Source organism: Acomys russatus, chromosome 7 (genome assembly GCF_903995435.1).
Source record: "Acomys russatus chromosome 7, mAcoRus1.1, whole genome shotgun sequence".
Classification (NCBI taxonomy): Eukaryota; Metazoa; Chordata; class Mammalia; order Rodentia; family Muridae; genus Acomys; species Acomys russatus.
Genome location: NC_067143.1, coordinates 1,878,708 through 1,902,912, shown reverse-complemented (window position 1 = coordinate 1,902,912; position 24,205 = coordinate 1,878,708). Strand labels below are relative to the sequence as shown.

Below are 24,205 nucleotides of genomic sequence, written 5' to 3'. Positions count from 1 at the left end.
AGTGAAATGCTTCCCCACCCTGTTTTTTCTGAAACATCACAACACTCAGGTGCTTTTAGCTGTGTAGAGGGCATCCCTATGTGTTCTGCTTGAGCAGCAATGGCAGCACCTCTGTTCAGAGACAGATGGTGACTGTTCAGTTTCTGGTGACCATGCCATGTCATGTTTTCTCTCATGTTTTTGTACAGAATCCCCTTGATGTGTGTTCCTTATGTGCCTTCCTATTTGTCTTTCATACGCCGAACCTAATTCTCCTGGGAATTTGCTGTTTACTAGGTAGTCTGGTAGATAACATTCTAGAACCTACCTGACCATACAACTTGTTTCATTTTAGAGCAATACTCAGATGCCCGCAGAAGGCTGGTTTTTATGTGCATTTAGATATCCAACTGCATTTAGATACTGCTATAACACAGCATTTCAACAGCCATAGTACCATCTAGACCCATGTTGCTCCAATATCTTAAAGTACATGACAATTGATTAAAGAAATTAAAATCTTTGGGTTTGGGTATGAAACAATGTTAGAGAACATGTCTTCATTTATTGTAAAATCTTGGCCATGGATTATCTCTGAAATACTACAGCAGAAGAGAAAAGAAGCAGCAGCTTTGGACAACTTAGCCATGGTAAATGGGCTGCCCTTAACTTTATCCCTACAGTTTCAGGTATAAGACAATGCTTTTAAAAGTGCTTGGAATCTGGGAGGAATACTTTCCCCAGGAAATATTTGAGCTGCACTGCTCTGAAGCAGGATTTCCATTTGTGGAAAATTCAGTTTTGCCAGCAGAAAACCTCCCCAGTGTTTTTTATTGCCCCAAGTAATAGATGAGGAAGTAGATTGTAGTTAGTGCATGAGACTGATTATCTTTGGTAGTGACATGTGTGGCTGTGGTGAGCTCTGTGGCCATCACTTATGCAGGATGGATGCCACGTACTATAGCTCTGCGTTGTCTCTCATTATAGAGTCTGATGATGGTGATGGAAACTAGAGCTGGAATAACCTGTCAAGACTCACATTCTCCTTCTGTGATGAGTCCCCACTACTGAATGCTAGTGCTGAGTCTCCTTAGAGTGCTAATACCATTCCTCCCTCTCCTGGCTTTTTACTTACCTTGAAGACTGGTATCTGTCATCGCTTGAGCTGGTGCAGAATAGAAGGCAGAGGTGGAAAGTGGAGTTTGCACATTCTTTGGCTGAATCTCTTTTAGCACCATCACCATTTCTGGTTGCTGGGCCGACGTCTGACTCTCAGGGTAGCACAGAGAGCTGTAGGTGTGCAGGCCCTGTCCCCGTTTTCCAGGAATCAAAGGACAAAGGCCATTGTGGTCATAATAATAGACCTGGCTGCCTTCCTGGTAAGAAGGTGCCAGGGTGTATCCTTGATTTGGCATCTGCAGTGGTGTGGCATGGTCAAAGTTGTTAGACAGTGTTGGATAGAAAGGGACTATCACATTGGGATCTAAAATTTTATCATGCTCTGCTGTCACAGACAGTGAGGAGAGTGTGGTGTCCGGGTCACTGATAGTCACAGTGAAGTCCTGGAGTGAAGTGGCCCTCCCGCCTGTGCTTCCTGTTAGATCCCACTTGAGAGAACCTGGATAGGACAGCGCGGAGGTGGAGATCTGGCCCTGGTCAGTCAGCACTGTCAGCATAGTCGTGCCAGCATGTTGGTAAAGGTAGGTACTGCCCATAAGAGGCTGCAGAGAAGTGCTGGAGGCTGATGGCAGGAGCCAGGCTGAACTCCCAGCTGAGGTGGAGACCCTGGAGAAGTTGCACACCCTTGCTGCTGAGGGTGTGGGGTTGCTCAGTACAGGTAGAGAAGGCTGCAGAGAACTTTCAGTCCCAAAGAAAGCTGAGCTTTGGAAATTTTCTGTAGGAAGCAAGAAGACAGTGGGAAAATGATGAGACTGACACTTCCTATCTTCCTGTGGAGTGTAGTGCTATCTCCAGTTTGTACTCTTTGGGAGAATCTGAGACTGATGTTCCCTCGCCTGCTTCTTTTTCCTGGGTGGGGATGGAATCTCTATTTGATTTAATTCAGCCTTTGCTACAATGGAGACATTGTCCTACTTTGCCCTGCCTTGTCCTGCTCTTAAATCTGTTGTGACACTTCACCATAACTGTGTCCTGGAAAAGAAGTGTTTGGAGGTATGAGAGCCTTAGCTTCTCATGCCTTTGCCTCAGTCCTATGCAGATCTTACCATACATAAAGAAACAGGTCTCAAAAATTGTCCATTTCCCTTAGATTTTCAAATTTTGTGGCATATATACCTTTGAAGTAGGATCTTATGAATCTTTTTATTTCTTCAATGGCTATTGTTATGTCTCCCTTTTTAATTTTGATTTTATTAATTTGCAGAGCATCTCTCTGCCTTTTTCTTAGTTTGGCTAATAGTTTGTCTATCTTGTTGATTTTCTCAATGGACCAATCCTGGTTTTGTTGATTTTTTGAATTGTTCTCTTTTTTCTAATTTATTGATTTCATCCAAGATTTTGATTATTTCCAAATGTCTACTTTTCTTGAGTGTTTCTGTTTCTTTTTTCTATGGCTTTCAAATGTGTCGCTAAGTTGCTAATATGATATATAATCACTTATAATTGGACACTAGCCCAAAAGGGATGTCCCATGAAAATCTTCACTTACCCTGAGATTGGATAGATGTGAGGACATCCTTTTGGGGCCCTAGGTGAGAGAACTATCTGAGAATAGGATAATAGAAGTACCCAGAGTGCCACAGAAACCTACAAGAAGAGCATCATGATGGGTGGGTCTGGGCCCAGGGGCCTATTCCCAAACTACTGTATCAACAAAGTACAGTACCTGCAGTAAACATTGAACCCTACTCAGATCTAGCCAATGGAGAGAACATTCTCCACAGTTATGTGGAGAGTGTGGACTGACTCTGACATGAACTCTGGTGCCCTATATTTGACAACGTACACGTGGTGGGGAGGCCTGGTGGCACACAGAGAAAGGACAAGCAGGCTACCAAGATGCAACTTGATAGATAGCCTATGACCATATAGAGGGGGAGGAGATCCCCCTCGGTCACAGACGTTGGAGGTGGGGAGAATAAGGTAAAAGCGGGAGGGAGAGAGGAACAGGTTGATACCAGTGAGGGATAACAATTGAGATGTAATCTGAGTAAATTAATTAAAAAAAAAAAAGGTCTCTCAACTTAGTACAGACTGGCCATAGAGTAACAGAGACTCGCCTCCTTCTGCCTTCAGAATGCTGTTATGTTAGGTGCCTGGCAGCATCTTAAAGCTGTTCTTTACTATGACCATGTTTGTTAATAAAAAGTGAAACATCAATGATTTTGTATATGAATACTGGTCCAGTCTATGTCCTTATGTACCCCTTCCATTTTTTCATTCTTTCTATACTTCATGACCTCTTTTCATTTAAGTATAACTATTAAACCCACACATATATATACATATATATGTATATATATTTATATGAATATAACCTGCTGATAACATTTCGTGAGGTTATTATGTATTTAAGGCTGACCTCTTGGGATCTGCTAACCTATTAGAGGGTTCATCCTAAAATAACTTGATTCTCTCTATGTTACTGTTAATTGTACCATAACTCTTCTAGAGGGAAGCCTTCTGAGGATTCCCCCACCTTTGTCAGTGTGTGCTGAGAAGAGAAGAACTGACTGTGGGGTACCCAGCCACAGTGACAATACCCAGCATAACCAGGCATTGAAGACTCGGGGAACTTTGTACAAGAGGGAATGGATAAATTGTAAGAGCCAGGGACCAGAGTGGGAGAGTGTCTTCTGTAGATGACTGTACCCAGACAACTCTCAACAGTGTGGGTACCTAAACAACACTTAGGAAATGACAATGCTTTAAGCCTTTTGATTTGAAAGGGTCCCAAACTATCTGTGTTTTCCTTTAGAGTCGCCTCTGCAATTCTGACTTATTTCCATATTTTGTGCCCCCTTATATTTATACTTTGACATGCCTTCAGGTCCCTGTTGGTTTGTCTTTCATATAACAGCCTCAAAATTTCTTTCCCTACAATAACTGCCTTCTCAGACTCTAGTTCCCTCTTAGTCTTTCCAAGACATACCAAGGACTCTAAGACCTGGCAGTCACTCTCTTTATCTCTTTCTATATTTTTTATTTTGTTTGTGTCAAGACAAGGCCACTGGTGCACAGGGCAGACGTGATCTGATTGTCATTAATTCAGCCCTTACATGTTGTGTTCAGTGATGAAGCCGTGTGCAATGTGCAGCTGTAATGTGGTGACGAGTGCACTGCCATACCTAGTGTGACTGACACATTGACAGTGGCACTCAACAGTAGCAGGGAAGAAGTAGTGGAGGAAGACCATTACAATCATGGTATGAAGTGCTAGGTCCCTGTATACCCTGTTTACCTTCCTGTTTCTGTTGTATTTACCACTATCAAGAAGGGTCAGATTTTATTCCTTGTTCACTTGCCTCTTAAGATTCAGGAGTCCAGAGTCCAGAGCATAGTGGAATTGTAATCTTGGTGAGGTGGATGAAGAAACAGTTGAGAGTAAACTTCCAGAATTACATTCTTAGTAAGAATCAAATCTAAGTGTGACATTGAACTTGATGTTTCTATATCAATAGTATCCTCCTTAATGTTCTACTTAAATGTATACTTAATTTAAGGAAAGATAAGATGAAAACAAACATTTTAAAGTTTCTTTCCTTACCTGACATGGTCAGGGTAGAGGTGAGTAGGAAAAATAGTGATCCAAATTATAATGGAGCAGGGTAAATGGTAGTCCTTGAGCAATCTGCTGACCAAACTAGGCTGTGTCCAGCATCAGACAGAGCCCACTGGTCACTGGTCACAGGTGACCTGTGATTCAATTTGTTTACAGGCAGCTCCATGGAAACCCTACGATTCTACCAGATGCTGATAGGGTGAGAGCAAGAATGATGTCATAAATCAGGCAGTAGCCAATGGGAAGGTCAGATTCTGAGCTAAAAGACAGGATTGGGTGGAGAAGATGCTAGAAGATAAACAGCAGCCATGAAGGCTGAGGTGTGGGGATGGTGAAGGTTGGTAATCTGCATGGCATTCCTTCCTCCCTTGACTTCTAGCCTAGGAGATCATAGCAGTGCTCCTCGATGAAGCTGTGGTTCTATGCATGTGATGTGTCACATTCCAACAAAAATATATCCCGTCAGCACACACTGTACATACGGACAAGAAGGAGACTGTACATACAGACAAGGAGACAGACATCTGGGTTGGGGCAACTCAGTTGAGAAATCATTTCAATTGATCTGAGTTGTGAGCTGTCAGCATCTGTCCATGACAAAAGGATGAAATTAAAAGGCTCATCTGTGACTGTGTTGAAGGGCAGGGCTGAGTGTATGGAATGCACCTTGTAGCAGATGATGAACTCCAATACTCTTCTCTTTGGGTTTCTTGTCCAGGAATCCTTTTTTAAAATCTGTACTACCTAGGTTAGACACACATTTTTCTCCTCTGTTGTCATCCTTCTTTGTATGCTTTGATTTTTGTACCATTTGACCCATGATCACTCATGGGTGATATCACTGTGAACTTCTGGACGTGGTCTTCTGTTCATCATGCAAATGCTTGTCAAAGTGGACTCTGTATTTAGAAGCAAACAGCAGAGGAGCAGAAGTTGAGGCTGCAAGCATTCCCTCCTTCATTCATTTATTATTTTTCTCCTGCCCATACTCTGTGAATCCTTTCTGGTTTCTCTCCTGTTGTGTTCCTGAGCTGGGTTTGTCCTGTAGCACGTATTGTTCTGGAGCTCACTGTGGATTTCCCTCTGTATTCAGACACATGGGCACTCTTTTTGACTCTGTGTCCCTTTGTGTAGAATCTGAGTCTGACTGCCTTCACTTTTGTTCACAAATGAGTGAAGTGTGGCAGTTATTATAGCATCTTTATTTTTGCAACAGCCTCTGTAGAATTTTGGGCCTCTAGCATTCTCTACCATGCGTGGATAGAAGACTTGTCTAAATAGAAAGTAGAATACCTGGAGAAAGAAAGAAGGGATTTGTAGGTACAGGGTGCTGGGTAACATGAACAAAGATGTTGGTATTTTGGTTCCTATGTGAGAAAAACACAAGGCCATTCCTAAGTAGGTCTTCACAGAAGGAATATTTTTGGCATTTTGTAGAAATACATGGAGTCGTCTGCCTTTTGTCATTTTGATCTGGGTTGTATCTCCTTTTTATGTCACTCACTGGTCGTTTATAGACTATGGATTTTGACATGGTTCTAGTATGCATTTATAAACATTTCTTATTCTATTTGTGCTCAAAGCAGTAGCTAATGTCCTTTATAACAAATGACAATACAGTCACTTATGCTGTCTTGCAGCAATCACATGTGTATTAGAGATTCCACTCAGGTGGTTTCACACTGACCGAGTGCTGTAGCAGGCAGTTGCATGTCTGGGTCAGTAGAACTGTCCCTTCATGTATATCATTTAATGTTGTGTAGTTATGGACAAAACTCTGCAGTAAGAATGTCATTTTCACATTACCCACAAGGAATTCTGGGTAGCAAGAGGACAAGGAGCCATGGTTAGAGACAAACACAAAGACAATGCATGTGCTAGCTACAGTTTACAGAAATTGACTGACATCCACCAAATGCTGTACTAGTGAGTTTTGCAAGTTTTTAAGTCAAACATTCATAGATGGCATAGATGAAACCAGTGGACAAATGAGAGAAAATAACCTTCTGCTATCTTGTGTTCCACAATACCATCTGAATAAGCTGTATACATTGGTTCATTTGCAAAAGTATGCTGTGTTGGAGATTGCTCACCTATCATGTGCCCTCTCAGTGACCAGATATTGGAAAGAAAGGAAAATGAGACATCCGTATCTACAGTGTTGTTCTGGAACATGTTAGAGATATGCCTAGATTGAGGTGGACATCCAGACACTGACCATGTTCTTGTCTTTGCGTCACTGTGATGAGATTGGTGTGATTTTGCCAGACCCATCAACTGGTTCTAAGACACACAACTGACACCTTAGAGTCTGACAATGAGGAGTTAAAAAAAGACACATGGCATTTGTTCTGGAGTACAAAGATCTTCTTAATTCTTTTTTTATTAATTTATTCATATTACATCTCAATTGTTAGCCCTTCCTTGTTTCCTCCTATTCCTCCCTCCCTCCCTCCCACTTTCCCCCTTCTCTCCTCCCCCATGTCTGTGATTGAGGGAGACCTCCTCCCCCTATATATGCTCTGAGAGTATTGAGTGTCTTCTTGGTAACTCGCTATCCTTCCTCTGAGTGCCTCCCGGCCAATCTTCTTAATTCTTTTTTTTTTATTATTATTAATTTATTCTTGTTACATCTCAATGTTTATCCCATTCCTTGTATCCTCCCATTCCCCCTGCCCCATTTTCCCATTATTCCCCTCCCCTATGACTGTTCCTGAGGGGGATTACCTCCCCCTGTATATGCTCATAGGGTATCAAGTCTCTTCTTGGCTACCAGCTGTCCTTCCTCTGAGTGCCACCAGGTCTACCCCTCCAGGGGACATGGTCAAATGTGAGGCACCAGAGTACGTGAGAAAGTCATATCACACTCTCCACTCAACTGTGGAGAATATTCTGACCATTGGCTAGATCTGGGAAGGGGTTTAAAGTTTACCTCCTGTATTGTCCTTGGCTGGTGCCTTAGTTTGAGCGGGACCCCTGGGCCCAAATCTGCCTATCATATTGTTCTACTTGTAGATTTCTAGGACCCTCTGTATCCTTTTATTTTGCTATTCTCCCATGCATCTCTCATTTAGAGTCCCAATAGGATTCCCTCCTCTCTGTCCCAGTTTCTTGGTAAGTGAAGGCTTTCGTGGGACATGCCCCTTGGGCTGGTATGCAGACATAAGTGAGTATATACCATTTGATTCTTTCTGCTTCTGGGTTAACTCACTCATTATGATCATTTCTAGCTCAATCCATTTATCCACAAATTTCGGGAATTCCTTGTTTTTAATAGCTGAGTAGTATTCCATAGTGTATATGTACCACAGTTTCTTTATCCACTCTTCTACTGAGGGACACTTAGGCTGTTTCCATGTTCTGGCTATTATGAATAAGGCTGCTATGAACATGGTTGAGCAAATTTTCTTGTTGTGTGCTGGAGCATCTTCTGGGTATATTCCAAGGAGTGGAATAGCTGGGTCTTGAGGAAGCCCTATTCCCATTTTTCTGAGATAGCACCAGATAGATTTCCAAAGTGGCTGTACTAGTTTGCATTCCCACCAGCAATGAAGGAGTGTTCCTCTCTCCCCACATCCTCGCCAGCATGTGGTGTCGCTTGAGTTTTTGATCTTAGCCATTCTGATGGGTGTAAGATGGAATCTCAGAGTTGTTTTGATTTGCATTTCCCTGATGACTAAGGAGGTTGAGCATTTCTTTAAGTGTTTCTCAGCCATTTGATACTCCTCTGTTGAGAATTCTCTGTTTAGTTCCAAGCCCCATTTCTCAATTGGGTTATTCGGTTTGGTGGTGTTTAATTTCTTGAGTTTTTTATATATTTTGAATATTAGACCTTTCTCAGATGTAGGGTTGGTGAAGATTTTTCCCAGTCTGTAGGCTGTCGCTTTGTTCTCTTGACAGTGTCTCCTGCCTTACAGAAGCTTCTCAGCCTCATGAGGTCCCATTTATTAATGGTTGACATTAAGGCCTGGGCCGTTGGTGTTCTGTTCAGGAAGTTGTCTCCTGTGCCAATATGTTCCAGGCTCTTTCCCACTTTTTCTTCTAAGTGGCTTAGTGTCTCTGGTTTTATGTTGAGGTCTTTAATCCACTTGGATTTGAGTTTTGTGCAAGGTGACAAATACGGGTCCAGTTTCATTTTTGTACACATAGACCTCCAGTTGGACCAGCACCATTTGTTGAAGATGCTATCCTTTTTCCATTGAATGGATTTGGCTTCTTTGTCAAAAATCAAGTCACCATATGTGTGTGGATTCATATCTGGGTCTTTGATTCGATTCCACTGATCAACCAGCCTGTTGCTGTGCCAGTACCATGCTGTTTTAATTACTATTGCTTTATAGTACAGTTTGAGATCAGGTATGGAGATTCCTCCGGAGCACCTTTTATTGTACAAGAGTGTTTTAGCTATTCTGGGTTTTTTGTTTTTCCATATGAAGTTCAGAATTGAACTTTCAATGTCTTTAAAAAATTGTGTAGGTATTTTGATAGGGATTGCATTGAATCTGTAGATTGCTTTTGGTAGGATGGCCATTTTTACTATGTTAATTCTCCCGATCCATGAGCAAGGAAGATCATGCCATCTTCTCAGGTCATCTTCAATCTCTTTCTTCAGAGTTTTGAAATTTTTTCCATACAAGTCCTTCACTTGCTTAGTTAAGGTAACTCCTAGATATTTTATATTGCTTGTGGCTAATGTGAAGGGTGTGGTTTTCCTAATTTCTTCCTCTGCAAGCTTGTCATTTGTGTATAGGAAGGCTACAGACTTTTTTGAGTCAATTTTGTATCCAGCCAATTTGCTGAAGGTGTTTATCAGCTTTAGAAATTCTCTGGTGGAGTTTTGAGGGTCACTTATGTACACTATCATATCATCTGCAAATAGGGATAATTTGACTTCCTCCTTTCCCATTTGGATACTGTTGATCTCCTTTTGTTGTCTTATTGCTCTGGCTAGAACTTCGAGTACTATATTGAAGAGATATGCAGAGAGTGGGCAGCCTTGCCTTGTTCCCGATTTTAGAGGAATTTCCTTGAGTATCTCACCATTTACTTTGATTTTGGCTATTGGCTTGCTGTATATAGCCTTTATTATGTTGAGGAAAGTGCCTTGTATCCCCGATCTCTCTAAAACTTTAAACATGAATGGGTGTTGAATTTTATCAAATGCTTTCTCTGCATCCAAGGAGATGATCATGTGGTTTTTTATTTTCAGTTTGTTTATATGGTGGATTACATTGATGGATTTCCATATATTAAACCATCCCTGCATGCCTGGAATGAAGCCTACTTGGTCATGATGAATGATATCTTTGATGTGTTCCTGTATTCATTTTGCAAGTATTTTATTTAGTATTTTTGCATCTATGTTCATAAGAGAAATTGGTCTGAAATTCTCTTTCTTTGTTGAGTCTTTGTGAGGTTTAGGTATCAATGAGACTATGGCCTCATAGAATGAATTTGGTAATGTTCCATCCATTTCTATCTTTTGGAGTAGCTTGAAGAGTATCGGTATTAGCTCGTCCTTGAATGTCTGGTAGAATTCTGCACTGAAACCATCTGGCCCTGGGCTTTTTTTGGTTGGGAGACCATCGATGATTGCTTCTATTTCTGTAGGGGAAATGGGACTATTTAGCTTGTTTATCTGTTCTTCATTCAACTTTGGCAAGTGAAATTGTTCAAGAAAATCGTCCATTTCCCTTAGATTTTCAAATTTTGTGGTGTATATGCCTTCAAAGTAGGATCTTATGATTCTTTGAATTTCTTCAGTGTCTGTTGTTATGTCTCCCTTTTCATTTCTGATTTTGTTGATTTCAATACTGTCTCTCTGCCTTTTAGTTAGTTTGGCTAATGGTCTGTCTATCTTGTTGATTTTTCTCAAAGAACCAGCTTTTGGTTTTGTTGATTCTTTGGACTGTTTTCTTATTTTCTAATTTATTAATTTCAGCCCTGAGTTTGATTATTTCCAGGCGTCTACTCCTCTTGGGTGTTTCTGCTTCTTTTTTTTCTAGGGCTTACAGTTGTGTTGTTAAGATGCTTATGTGCGATGTTTTCAATTTCTTTTTAAAGGCACTTAATGCTATGAATTTTCCTCTTAGCACTGCTTTCAATGTATCCCACAAATTTGGGTATGTTGTTTCTTCATTTTCATTGAATTTCAGAAACTCCTTGATTTCTTTCTTTATTTCTTCCCTGACCCAGGTGTCATTTAGCAGAGAGTTGTTTAGTTTCCACGTACATGTAGGCTTTTTGTTATTTCTGTTGTTGTTGAATTGCAGCCTAAGAGCATGGTGATCTGATAGGATACAAGGTATTATTTCAATCCTCTTGTATCTATTGAGGCTTGCTTTGTGACCTACGATGTGATCAATTTTGGAGACGGTTCCATGGGGTGCAGAGAAGAAGGTGTATTCTTTCTTGTTTGGGTGAAAGGTTCTATAGATATCTGTTAGATCCATTTGACCCATGGCATTGGTTAATGATGTTATTTCTCGGCTTAGTTTCTGTTTCAATGACTTATCCTTCAGTGAGAGTGAGGTGTTGAAGTCTCCCACTATTATTGTGTGGGGATCGATGTGTGGTTTAAGCTTTTTTAGGAGATCTTTTACAAATGTGGGTGCCCTTGTATTGGGAGCATAGATGTTCAGAATTGTGATGTCATCTTGGTTGACTTTACCTTTGATGAGTATGAAGTGTCCTTCCCCATCCCTTTTGATTAATTTTGGTTGAAAGTCTATTTTGTTCGATACTAAAGTGGCTATGCCTGCTTGCTTCTTGTGACCATTTGCTTGGAATATTTTTTCCAACCTTTTACCCTGAGGTAATGCCTTTCATTATGGGTGAGATGTGTTTCTTGAATGCAGAAGAATGTTGGATCTTGTTTATGTACCCATTCAGTTAGTCTGTGTCTTTTTATTGGAGAATTGAGGCCATTGATGTTGAGAGATATTAATGACCAGTGACTGTTAAGAGTCTTAATTTTGATGTTGTTTCCAGTTGAGCGTTTGTGTAGTTGTGTTTTTGCCATGGGATATTTATCTATTTTCTGGGTAGTTTTGGTTGTAGCTTGACCCTTTGGGATGGAGTTTTCCTTCTAGTACCTTCTGTAAAGCTGGATTTGTGGATAGGTACTGTTTGAATTGTTTTGTCCTGGAATATTTTGTTTTCTCCATCAATGGTTATTGATAATTTTGCTGGGTAAAGTAGTCTGGCCTGGCATCTGTGTTCTCTTAGGGTTTGCAGGATCTCTGTCCAGGCCCTTCTGGCTTTTATGGTCTCTGCTGAGAAGTCGGGTGTAATTCTGATAGGTTTACCATTTTTTCTTTGTTCTGCATGTTTTGTGTTTTTTGATTATTATGTGGCGGGCAGTTTTTCTGTTCTGGTCAATTCTATTTGGTGTTCTGTAGGCCTCTTGTATGTTTATAGGCATTTCTTTCTTTAGATTGGGGAAATTTTCTTCTATGATTTTGTTGAGAATAGTTTCTGGGCCCTGGAGTCTGATGTCTTCTCTTTCTTCAATGCCTATTATCCTCAAATTTCTTCTTTTCATAGTGTCCTTAATTTCTTGGATGTTTTGTGTCAGGAGTTTTGTACATTTGGCATTTTCTTTAATGGTTGATTCAATATCTGTGATTGTATCTTCTAGACCTGAGATTCGTTCTTCCATCTCTTGGATTCTGTTAGAAAAGCTCACCTCTGTGTTGCTCGCCTTTTTCTCTGAGGTCTCCCGTTCTCATTTTTCTTCTGTCTGTGTGTTTATCATTGAATCCATTTTCATTTTCAGATCTTGAACTGATTTTTTGATTTCTTTCATCTGATTTTTTGTGTATTCCTGAGTTTCTTCCATTGCCTCTTTATAGGTCTTCAGAGCTTGAACCGTTTTATTTATTTCTTTCATCTGGTTGTTTGCATTTTCCTGCAATTTTTCCAGTTCCACTCTATGTGCTTCTTTTATGTCTCTCACCTGTTTGTCTGCGTCTTCCTGCATTTGATTACGAATTTTATTTGTTTCCTCCATTATCATCCTCATTACTAAGGATTTGAGGTCATTTTCTTGTATTTCCATTGTATTTGAGTTCTCTGGGTTGTTTTCTTTGGGATAGCTGGAAATTGGAGACGCCATGTTGTTTTGGGGTTTTTTGTGTATGCTTTTTCGTTGTCCTTTAGACATCTTGCCGTCTTTGTTTTTGTTGGGTAGCTTCCAGAGTTGGATAGAGGGTGTCTGACAGTAGATTCACTTATTTTCTCACGATTTCCCTAGGCTGGGAGCTCAAAGCTTCACTGGTGTGGATGTTAGGAGGTTAGCCCTGTTGTTCTGGTCTCTCACAGCCAGTGATCTTCAGCCCCCCTGTGCTGTGGATCCTGCAATTGTTCTGGGTCTCTGAATGAGCGTTGGGTCAGGCCAAGGTATCCACAGCCTTCTGTGTTCCCTGCCAAGTCCAGCCAGGAACACTGGGCCTAAACCACGGGCTGAACTCAGCTAGATTCTCAGGGCCTGAACTGTCTACCATGCTCAGCTAGGGATTCTGGGCCCAAAATGCGCACAGGGTCCAGCCAAAATTTTTGGGCTGGGACTACGCACCAAGCTCCGCTAGGGCCTTTTGGCCCAAAGTGCGTGCTGTGGTCAGTTATTGACTCAGGGCCCGAACTGACTACCAATCTTAGCCAGGAACTCTGGATTCAAACTGCACACTGTGTCCAACCAGAGTCTTAGAGCTGGTGGAACCGAGCGCTCTGTCCAGCCTGCGCAGCAGCAGGAGAACTGCGGCTGCTCTGAGTTAGCGCCTGTGGTTCAACCAAGTGCTCCGCCCAGACTGTGTCACCACAGGGGAGCTGCCGCTGAGCTGAGGTGCTGCCTAGGATGGAACTGCGCACTCCACCAAGCCTGCGCCACAGCAGGAGACCTGCGGCTGCTCTGAGTTAGCGCCAATGGTGGAACCAAGTGCTCTGGCCAGAATGTGTCACTGCAGGGGAGCTGCCGCTGAGCTGAGGTGGCGCCTAGGGTGGAACTGAGTGCTTGGCCAAGCCTTCGCCACAGCAGGAGAACTGCAGCTGCTCTGAGTTAGCGCCTGTGGTGAAACCAAGTGCTCCGCCCAGACTGTGTCACCGCAGGGGAGCTGCCGCTGAGCTGAGGTGCTGCCTAGCGTGGAGCTGTGAGCTCAACTAAGCCTGCGCCACAGCAGGGGAGCTGTGGCTGGAGCTGAGTTAGTGCCTCGGGCAGAATTGCTTGCTGGGCTGGGCCAGTACCCAGGACTCTGGGGCCGAACTGTCTGCCGAGTCCAGTCTGAGTCCAAAGGCTCCACGCGACCCAAATCCTGCCCCGAGTCCCCCCTCCTGCAGCAACTCCCACCAGCCACCACACACACCAGTCACCTCCACCGGAAGGCTATGAGCTGCAAACCTCAGCCACCGCTGCTGGTGCCGCTGGTGTGGCTGCCTCTGCCGCTGCCGCTCCGATCAGAGAAAATCCACGCTCCTCCTGTGTGCAGGGGCATGCAGGTCCTCCGCACCCTGGTCCCTCTGAACCGTGGAGCACTCCCGCTGCCGTGATGTTCGGACCTCGGTGTTCCTGGCTCAGAAATCTGTGCAATTCCCTGAATTGTTCACTGGAGCCTCCAAACACGGTCCACACTGCTCGCCGCCATCTTGAAACCATCAATCTTCTTAATTCTTAAGGTACCATTTCCTATGCATACCCTTGTTCTGAATCTTATTTTTTTTTTTATTTTTTTTTGAGGAATCAGTAGGTACAAGTGATGGGGCTTTTTCATGCTATACTGTATCTTGTCAGCCTTTTCCAGGCTTAGTGTGTGACTCTGCATGAAACATGCCCCCTGAATGAAGGGACTGTGGTAGGCATTCACAACCCCGTCACCCTTTGTAGAAAATGTTTTGTTTCCTGGATGGTATCATTGTATCCTCCAAGTACCTTATAGATTTAGGACAGTATGTCCACAGAGAGTTAAAGTAAAAGAATTTGAAGGATGAGACATGAGACATCTGAAATAGATGGAGGAGTAAACTGGGTGAAAGAGGGATGAGGAGGTGAACAGAGGTGAAGATCAGGTGTCAGGTGGGGAGGCCAGAAAGAGAGAACAGAAATTGAAGAGAGAGTATCTCTGGGCCAGAGAAAGGCCCCTGGGAGTCTGTAATGGTGACACTAGCTGTTTCATAGCACAGGACGTATAGAGCCTGAAGTGGCTACTTCCTGTAGCCAGGTGGTACATCTAGTGGAGGGTGCAGGAGACCAACCCATACACAAAACACACCTTGAATTACATGCTATGAGAAAGAACTCACCACTGACACTATTAATAATATTCTGCTATATGAGCAGACAGGAAGCTACCATAACAGTCATCTGAATGCCTTCACCCTACAGCTACTGAAAACAAATGGAAAAATCCATATCTAAACATTAGGCAGAGTGCGGAGAATCTTATGGAAGAGGAAAAGGTAGGATTGAAAGAGTGAGAGAGGTTAACAACACTACAAGAAAACACACAAAATCAACTACTCTGGGCCTTGGGCTCACAGAGACTGACCCACCAACCAGAGAGCATCCATGGGACAGATCTACCCATCAACATACACACACACACACATATGTAGTAGATGTACAACTTGGTCCTCATGTGGAACCTCTGATAGCAGGAGAAAGGGCTGTCTCTAACTGTTGCTTGCCTTTGAATACCTTTCCCCTAATTGAACTATCTTTCTAGCTTCAATAGAAAGTGATGTACCCAGCTCTAACATGGTTGTTACCTGTGGGAGGTCTCCCTTTCTCTGAGAAGAAGGGGGAGGTGCACAGAGGGAAGGGAGGGGAGGAGAGAGGGTAAGTTATGACTGGGACATAAAATTAATTAATTAATTAAAAGAAAATAAATGGAGCAACAACTGAAAGCACGGTACTTTTTCAAGCATAGCTTAGTAAGGGACACCTTATAAGGTGTTGCTGGGTATATGAAATAGTCTACCCTCTCTGTATTTCAGTATGGAATGCCCTTAAATACCAAAACCAGGTCTACTGCATGTTCTACCCATACTGTTTCAAGAGATTCAATATATTAGTGATTTTTCACATCACTGTAGATTGCAATACTGTCATCAATATCTAAAGGCCAGACTTTGGTGTCCAACAACAAAGGAATAGATAAGGAAAATGTGATGTCTACTCACAGTGAAACTATTTTCTACTAAATGAGAACAGAAAATTAAAACCGCCAATTCCACATCTCAGAATATTTTTACTGACTGGACAATGCTTGGTGATTTTTTGCATAAATATAGAGCATCTTGTGGCCTTCCTGATTTGTGTGTGTGTGTGTGTTATATCTCACCTTTCTTCACTCATTAGTAGGTTCACAGACTATAGATCATAGCCTGGTTTCTCTATGCATTTATATCTGTTTCTTAATATATATGCCATACAAAGTACTATTGTTGATGACAGTACTTATTAGTCCTTACTTTAAAATGACAATTGAACAAGGGATCTTGTTCTCTGTCATTTAAGATTCTACAGATTTACTTGTGAATTTCTGCACACTACATAATTTCTCACACATGCAGTTTTCATGTCAACCGCAGGAGAAATGCCTTTCCATGCAAATAGTTCAATGCTGAGTAGTAGTGGACAAACCACTGCTGTACCAATATCAGTAATCAAAGGACACCTGGAATGCCGTTGTTCTTCAGGCCACCAGATTGTTTCAGGGCTGAACATCATCCATTCATGACATCTGCTGTATTGTTACCATTTCTATACTGTGATGCATTCCCTGAGACCATGAATGAGGAAAGTTCATTTAGGCTTTAGTTTTAGTAGTTTCATAAACACATTGTTCTGAAGAATAGATACAAGAAGAATATAAGGTCATCAGGACTGTGTGAAGAAGAAGCTAAGCACACACACACGTGTGTGTGTGTGTGTGTGCGCGCACATACATTTGTGTGGAGGAGAAGCAGGAGGGAGAGAAAGAGGGAGGAGAGAGAAAGAAATTCTGTTTTTTCATATCATCATTATTTCTGTGGCTTTTCATAGACAGCTGAGACCATTATCATCCAGGGTTTATATTGATGGATGAGTGTTAATTCCTGTCAGTTTTGTAGTGTTTGTCAGTCCCTTAACATTAATTTCCTTCTTTACTCTTGCAGTTTATTCTTTCTTGTGGTCTCATTGGGGTATTCATCTTTCTCTTCAGTTTATAGATCATCTTTATGTCAAGTCATCTTCTGGGTAAGTTCTGTTATTAGTAGGTATTGATTTCTATGGTTTGTATCATCAAGGAAAATTCTCTTTCTTCCTTCAAATATGGATGGTTTCTGTGCTGGAATACAAATCAAGGTTAACTGTAGGTGTCTTTTATGTGATTAAATGGATTATCTGTGTTTTCCGTGAGGTTACTATATAAGTTAAAGATGCCAGTCTTACTGTGATGTGTTTGCTTACATGTGTGTTCTACATTGGTCTAAAATCCACTTATGAGTGAGTATATACCATGCATGTCTTTTTGAGTCTGGGTTATCTCATTTAGGATGATCATTTCTAGTTTCCATCCATTTCCTTGCAAATCTCAAGATTTCCTTGTTTTTAATAGCTGAGTAGTATTTCATTGTGTAGATGTACCATGGTTTCTTTATCCATTCTTCTGTTAATGGACATCTGTGTTGTTTCCATATTCTGGCTATTATGAATAAAGGTGCTGTGAACATAGGTGAGCCAATGTCTTTGTTCTATGGTGGAGCATCTTTTACATATATGTCTTGGAGTGGTATAGCTGGATCTTGGGGTAGAAATATTCCAAATTTTCTGAGAAAACATCAGATTGCTTTCCAATGTGGTTGTACAAGTTTGCACTCCCACCAGCAGTGGAAGAGTGTTCCCCATTCTCCATATTCTTGCGAGCATGTGTTGTCACTTGACTTACTGATCTTCAGCATTTGGAAAGGTGTGAGATGGAATCTCAAAGTCGTTTTGATTTTCATTTCACTGATCACTAGGGATGTTGAGCGTTTATTTGTTTCTCAGCCAATCAGTATTCTTTTGTTGAGAATCATCTGTTTAACTCTGTTCCCCATTTTTTAATTGGATTATATGGTTTGCTGGTTTTTATTTCTTGAGTTCCTTATATATTTTATATATTAGTCCTTTGTTGGATGTAGGGCTGGTAAAGATCTTTTCCCAATCTGTATGCTGTTGCTTTGTTCTGTTGACAGTGTCTTTTGCCTTACAGCAGCTTTTCAGTTCCATGAGGTTCCATTTATTAATTGTTGATCTTACAGCCTGAGCTGCTGGTGTTCAGTTCAGGAAGTTGTCTCCTGTGCCGATGAGTTCTAAGCTCTTTCAACTTTTTCTTCTAACATATTTAGCATGTCTGGTTCTATGTTGAGGTCTTTAATCCATTTGGACTTTAGTTTTGTACAGGGTGATAAATAAGGCTCTATTTGCATTTTTTAAACATGTAGGCCTCCAGTTAGAGCAGTACTGTTTGTTAAAGATGCTATCTTTTTTCCATTGTATGGTTTTGGCTTCTTTGTCATAAATCAAGTGAACATAGCTGTGTGAACTTATTTCTGTGTCTTGAATTCAATTCCCTTGGTCAACCACCCTATTTCTATGCCAGCACCATGCCATTTTCATTACTATTGCTCTATAGTACAAATTTGTCATAAATCAAATGAACATAGGTGTGTGGGTTTATTTCTGTGTCTTGAATTCCATTCCATTCATCAACCACCCTATTTCTATGCCAGTACCATGCCATTTTTATTACTATTGCTCTATAGTACAAGTTGAGATCAGGGATGGAGATTCCTGGGGAAGATCTTTTATTGTACAGGATTGTTATGGCTATGTTGGGTTTTTTGTTTTTCTATATGAAGTTGAAAACAGATCCTTCCAGTTTGGTAAAATATTGTGTTGGTATTTTGGTAAGGATTGCATTGAATCTGTAGATTGTTTTTGGTAGGATGGCCATTTTTACTATGTTGAGTCTCTTAATCCATGAGCATGGGATGTCTTTCCTTTTTCTGATACCTTCTTCAATTTCCTTCTGCAGAGACTTGATTTTTTTTTCCATATGAGTCTTGCTGTTGTTCAGTTAGAGTGACACCAAGATATTTTGTATGATTTGTGGCTATTGTGAAGGGTGGGATTTCCCTAATTTCTTTCACAGTCTGTATGTTCTTCTGTTTGTCATTAGTATACAAAAGGGCTACTGACTTTTTCATGTTAATTTTGTATGCTGCCACTTTGTTGAAGTTGTTTATCAGCTGTAGGAGTTCCTTGGGTGTATTTTTTTGGAGGTCACTGATGTGTGTTATCATAATGTCTGTGAATAGTGAAACTTTAACTTCTTCCTTTCCCATTTATATCCTCCTTGATGTCCTTTAGCTGTCTTATTGCTCTAACTATTACTTCAAGTACTATATTGAAGAGAAATGGAGAGAGTGGACAGTCTTGTCGTGTCCCTGATTTCATTGGGATTGATTTAAGTTTCTCTCCATTTAGTTTGATGTTGGCCATAGGCTTGTTGTATATTGCCTTTACTATGTTTAGATATGTGCCTTGAATCCCAGATCTCTCTAAGACTTTCAACCTGAAAAGGTGTTAGACTTTTTCAAATGCTTTTTCTGCATCTAAAGAGATGATCATGTTGGGTTTTTTTCCCTTCAGTTTGTTTATATGGTTGATTTCATTGGTGGATTTCTGTATATTGAAATACACCTGCATTTCTGTTATAAAGCCCACTTAGTTGTGATGTATGAGATTTTAAAATGTGATGTTAGATTCAGTTTGCCAGAATTTTATTGAGTATTTTTGTATCTATGTTCACAAGGGAAATTGGTTTGAAATTCTCTTTCTTCGCTGGGTCTTTGTGTGGCATAAGTATTAAGGTAACTGTGGCTTCATAGAATGACTTTGGTAGTGATCCTTCTTCTCTTTCTATTTTGTGTGATGGTTTGAGGAGTGTTGGTATTAGTTCATTGTTGAAGGTCTGGTACAGTTCTGTGCTGAATCCACCTGGCCCTAGGGTTTTTTGGTTGGAAGACTTTTGATGACTGCTACTATTTCCTTAGTGGATCTAGGACCATTTAATTTGTTTGCCTGATTTTGATACAAAGTTGGTAAGTGGAAATTATCAAGGAACCTGTCTATAACATTTAGATTTTCAAATTTTGTGGCATATAGGCTTTTGAGGTAAGCCCTAATGATTTTTTTTGTATTTCCTCAGTATCTGTTGTTATATCTCTTTTCATTTCTGACTTTGTTAATTTGGGTAGTCTCCCTTTGCCTTTTTAGTTAGCTTTCCTAAGGGTTTGTTTATCTTGTTGATTTTCTCAAAGAGCCTGCTCTTGGTTTTGTTGATTCTTTGAATTGTTTTCATTGTTTCTAATTTATTGATTTCAGCTTGAGTTTTATTATTTCCAGCCATCTAATCCTCTTGGGTGTGTCTGCTTTTTTTCTAGAGCATTCAGGTGTTCCATTAAGTTGCTTTTATACAATGACTCCAATTTCTTTATGAAGATACTTAGTGCTATGAACTTTCCTCAGAGCACTGCTTTTGTTGTGTCCCAAAGGTTTAGTTATATTGTGCCTTCCTTTTCATTTAATTCTAGGATGTCTTTAATTTCTTTCTTTATTTCATTCCTGACTCAGGTGTCATTGAGTAAACATTGTTCAGCTTCCATGTGTTTATAGGCTTTTTGTTTATTCTATTGTTGTTGATGCTCAGCTTTAGACCATGGTGTTCTGATAAGATTCAGGTGATTATTTCAATATTTTTTGGATCTCTTGAGGCTTGCTTTGTGACTGATTGTATTGTCAATTTAGGAGAAAGTTTGGGTAGAGTGGAGAAGAAGGTATATTATTTTTTGTTTGGGTGAAAAGTTCTGTGGAAGTGTGTTAGGTCCATTTGATTCATGATCTCTGTTATCTTGATTATTTCTCTATTTAGTTTCTGCCTTGAAGATATGTCCATTGGTGAGAGTGGGGTTCTGAGGTCACTCATTATTATTGTGTTGGATCAATGTGTGATTTAAACTTCAAAGGTATTTCTTTTACAAATGTGGGTGCCCTAGGATTTGGGGCATAGATGATCAGGATTTTAATGTCCTCCTGGTGAGTTTTTTCTTTGATGAGAGTGAATTGTCCTTCTCCATCTTTCTTGAACAATTTTAATTGGCAGTCTACTTTATCAGATATTAGAATGACTACTCCTGCTTGCTTCATGGATCAATTTGCTTGGAAAATCTTTTTCCAGGCTTTTACTCTCTGGTAATGTCTTTCTTTGTTGCTGAGATGTGTTTCTTGAATGCAGCATAATGATGGATCTTGTTTTTTACATCCATTTTGTTATCCTGTTTCTTTTTACTGGGGAGCTAAGGCCCTTGATCTTGAGAGATGTTAGTGGCCAATGGTTGTTGGATAATTTTATTGTAGAGCTGGTATTGCTTGTGTGTGGCTGTGCCTGTTTTAGTTTTGTTGTTGTGAGATTATCTATATACTGTGTTTTCTTGGTTATGGTTGACCTCATTGTGATGGAGTTTTCCTTATACTATCTTCTGCAAGAGTGGGTTGGTGTTTATATATATTGTTTAAATTTGATTTTTGTTGGCTCTGCTACTTAACAATTAGGTTTTATTATGAATTTATTAAATACAAGTATCTTCCTTACCCCCTGACTATTCTAAGCAAGAGGGAAAAGAAGTTAAAAAGAACAAGAATAAACCTACCAGGTCTCAGTTCCACAGGAAGAGTCCCTAGGTGTCTCCAGGCCTGTGTGCAGATCCTCCCTAATCACCCCTCGTTCTCTCTCTCTCTCTCTCTCTCTCTCTCTGTGTGTGTGTGTGTGTGTGTGTGTGTGTGTGTGTGTCTGTCTTTCTCTCTCTCTTTCTCTCATTTTTATGTCTCCTTCTTCTGTCAGTCCACCACTCCCGGTCTCCTCTCGAGTTCTCTCTTCCCATTGATGGTCAATTTCCAATACAATAGCCCTGGCCTCTGGCCTTTTTCTCAATTCCAAACTCAGGATGGCTCCTTTCAGTCCATCACAATGTTTATCTCACTGGGGTGTCTGTGGTGTCTCAAAAAAAAGTCCGCCAACACTGCTTTCCTGATGGACCAAAGCACATTCCTTCTAGGGGCAAAGCCCTCAAACTGACTTTCACCTTGGGTCAAGTTTTATTCCATTCACAGATTTTGTCATGAAATATCTTGTTTTCTACATCTATGGTGAGTCTAAGTTTTGATGGATATAGTAGTCTGGGTTGGCATCTGTGGTCTCTTAGTGTGTGGATGACCTCAGCCTCAGCCCTTCTGTCTTTCATGTTCTCTTGTGAGAAGTCAGATGTAATTCTGATGGTCTGCCTTTATATGTTACATGGCCCTTTTCCCTTACTACTTTTAATATATTTTCTTTCTTCTGCAGATTTAGAGTTTTGATTATTAAGTGGCATCAGGAATTTCCATTTTGGTCTAGCCTATTTAGTCTTCTGTAGGCCTCTTGTATGTTCAAGGGTATCTTTTTCTTTAGTATGGGGAACTTTTCTTCTTTGCTTTTCTTGAAAACGTTTTCTGGTCCTTGGTCCTCTTTTTCATCTACTCCTATAATCCTGAGATTATGCCTTCTCATGGTGTCTTTAATTTCTTGGATGTTTTGTGTCACAAAATTTTCTGTTTTACTATTTTTTTTTTTGAGAGAGAGAGATGTACCAATTCCTTCTATTGTATCTTCATCCCCTGAGATTCTCTCCTCCATATGTTGCATTCTCTTGGTTATACTTGTCTGTTCAATTCCTGCTTTCTTCTCTAATTTTTCCATGTCAAGGGTTTTCTCAATTTGAGTTTTTAATCGTGGCTAGTTCTGTTTTCATGTCTTCAACTGCTTTACTCATTTCCTTCACCTGTTTGATTGTGGTTTCTTGTTTCTCGTAGGTAGTCTCTTTTTGTTTCTTTGTATTATCCTGAATTTCTTGGAAGGATCTATTTATTTCCTCTTTATAATTCTCAAATAACTGTATATGCATAGTTTTAACGTCAGTTTCCTGAGATTCATCTGCATTAGAGTATCCACTGATGTCTGTGATTTCTAGTGAAGCTATGCTGTCCTGGTTTTTGTTGTTTGTCTTTTTACCCTTTCCTTTAGGCATCTGCTGAGAGGTTGTGAGATTTCTAAGCTGGCAGTCATGGGAGTGAGTACCTTTGGAAAACAGCTGCTTCATATACTGGATTGGCAGTCACTGTCCTGGGTCTAGATTCGTCCCAGCTCTGCCACCTAGGATTAGTGACTTCATAGGGTTCCTCTGGCTACTTGTTCTCCTCAGAGAAATCAGCCACAGAGTAGAACAGTGGCTTGGAAGCCAGAATTCTATGTTGCTTCCACTGTATTTATTCTTTGTTCATCTTCAGGCCTACCCTGCTCCAGTACTCTAAAGGGCACAGGGTGCTTAGAGATTGTGGTTCCCAACCCTGGGGAAAGATCAGCCTCGGTGGGGTGAGGGCGGGGACTTCTTTTTATCCTCCCCACTTGTTTAGCCTGAGAATTCCCCAAGACTGTGTTTTGGATAGAAGCCCATTCGCTCACCTGTTCTATGCACAACACAGCCACTCATCATGTAGCAGCCACCCACAGGGGTCCTTCTGTTCCCAAGGGATGCCTTGCTCTCTCCTGTATTAGGAGGAGCACAGGGTGTTCGAAGTTTGTCTCTTCCAAACCAGGAGTTGTCCAGCTGCAATCAGGGGGACCTTAGTGTTCTTGGTTCATTACCTTTAGTCCATTTCCCAGCCTCTGCTGCTCTGCCCTCTAGTCATGTTCCTTCTTCTGCACTTCCATCTTGTCCCCGCCCAATAACATCTTTTTAAAAAAAGATATCTCTTTATTATGTATACAAGTATGCTGTCTTCATGTACACCAGAAGAGGGCATTGGATCATAATACAGATGGTTGTGAGCCACCATGTGGGTGCTGGGACTTGAACTCAGGACCTCTGGTAGAGCAGCCAGTGCTCTTAACCAATAATGTCTTCCAATGACATTTTCTGGAAAACAGTACTGAATGTGAAAACTCAGCTCCCTAGAGTTAGAAATACTGGGGGAAACATTCCTGAAATTCATAAGGGGAAAGATTCAGTAGTAAAATTAAAATCTGTGAGGAAAGCCAAAGCAATAGCATGGATATAGCTAGAACACTATTATCAGAGCTTGAAATCAAGTAGAGTATGGAAATTAGTAAGACATGAAGATGAAACGTTCTAGAGGTATGAAACAATTAAAACACACATCTATGAATCATGTTTCTGGGAAAAGCAGAATACTTTTACATGGTAGTGACAGAATATATTTAACATGAAATACTAACAAAAGTTTCACCAAGTTTGAAGAATGAGATGCCTGATTCTGTACAGATGACTTTTCGAATACTAAAGGAGACCATAATAGAACCTTGCCCATCACATTATTGAATGAAAAAGAGGGAGAGAGCACACTAGTCC

At 40.8% G+C, this 24,205-nt stretch overlaps 1 protein-coding gene across 1 annotated transcript in view; it reads right to left on the bottom strand.

Annotated features, from left to right (window-relative positions):
- The window catches only part of LOC127192361 (uncharacterized protein C2orf78 homolog), a 58,185-nt gene that overhangs the window by 1,922 nt on the left and 32,058 nt on the right, over positions 1 to 24,205 (bottom strand). The window contains exon 2 of the mRNA XM_051149653.1: positions 1,115 to 1,873. Within this exon, the coding sequence (XP_051005610.1) occupies positions 1,115 to 1,873 (759 nt within the window). The remainder of the gene's footprint in view (positions 1 to 1,114; positions 1,874 to 24,205) is intronic.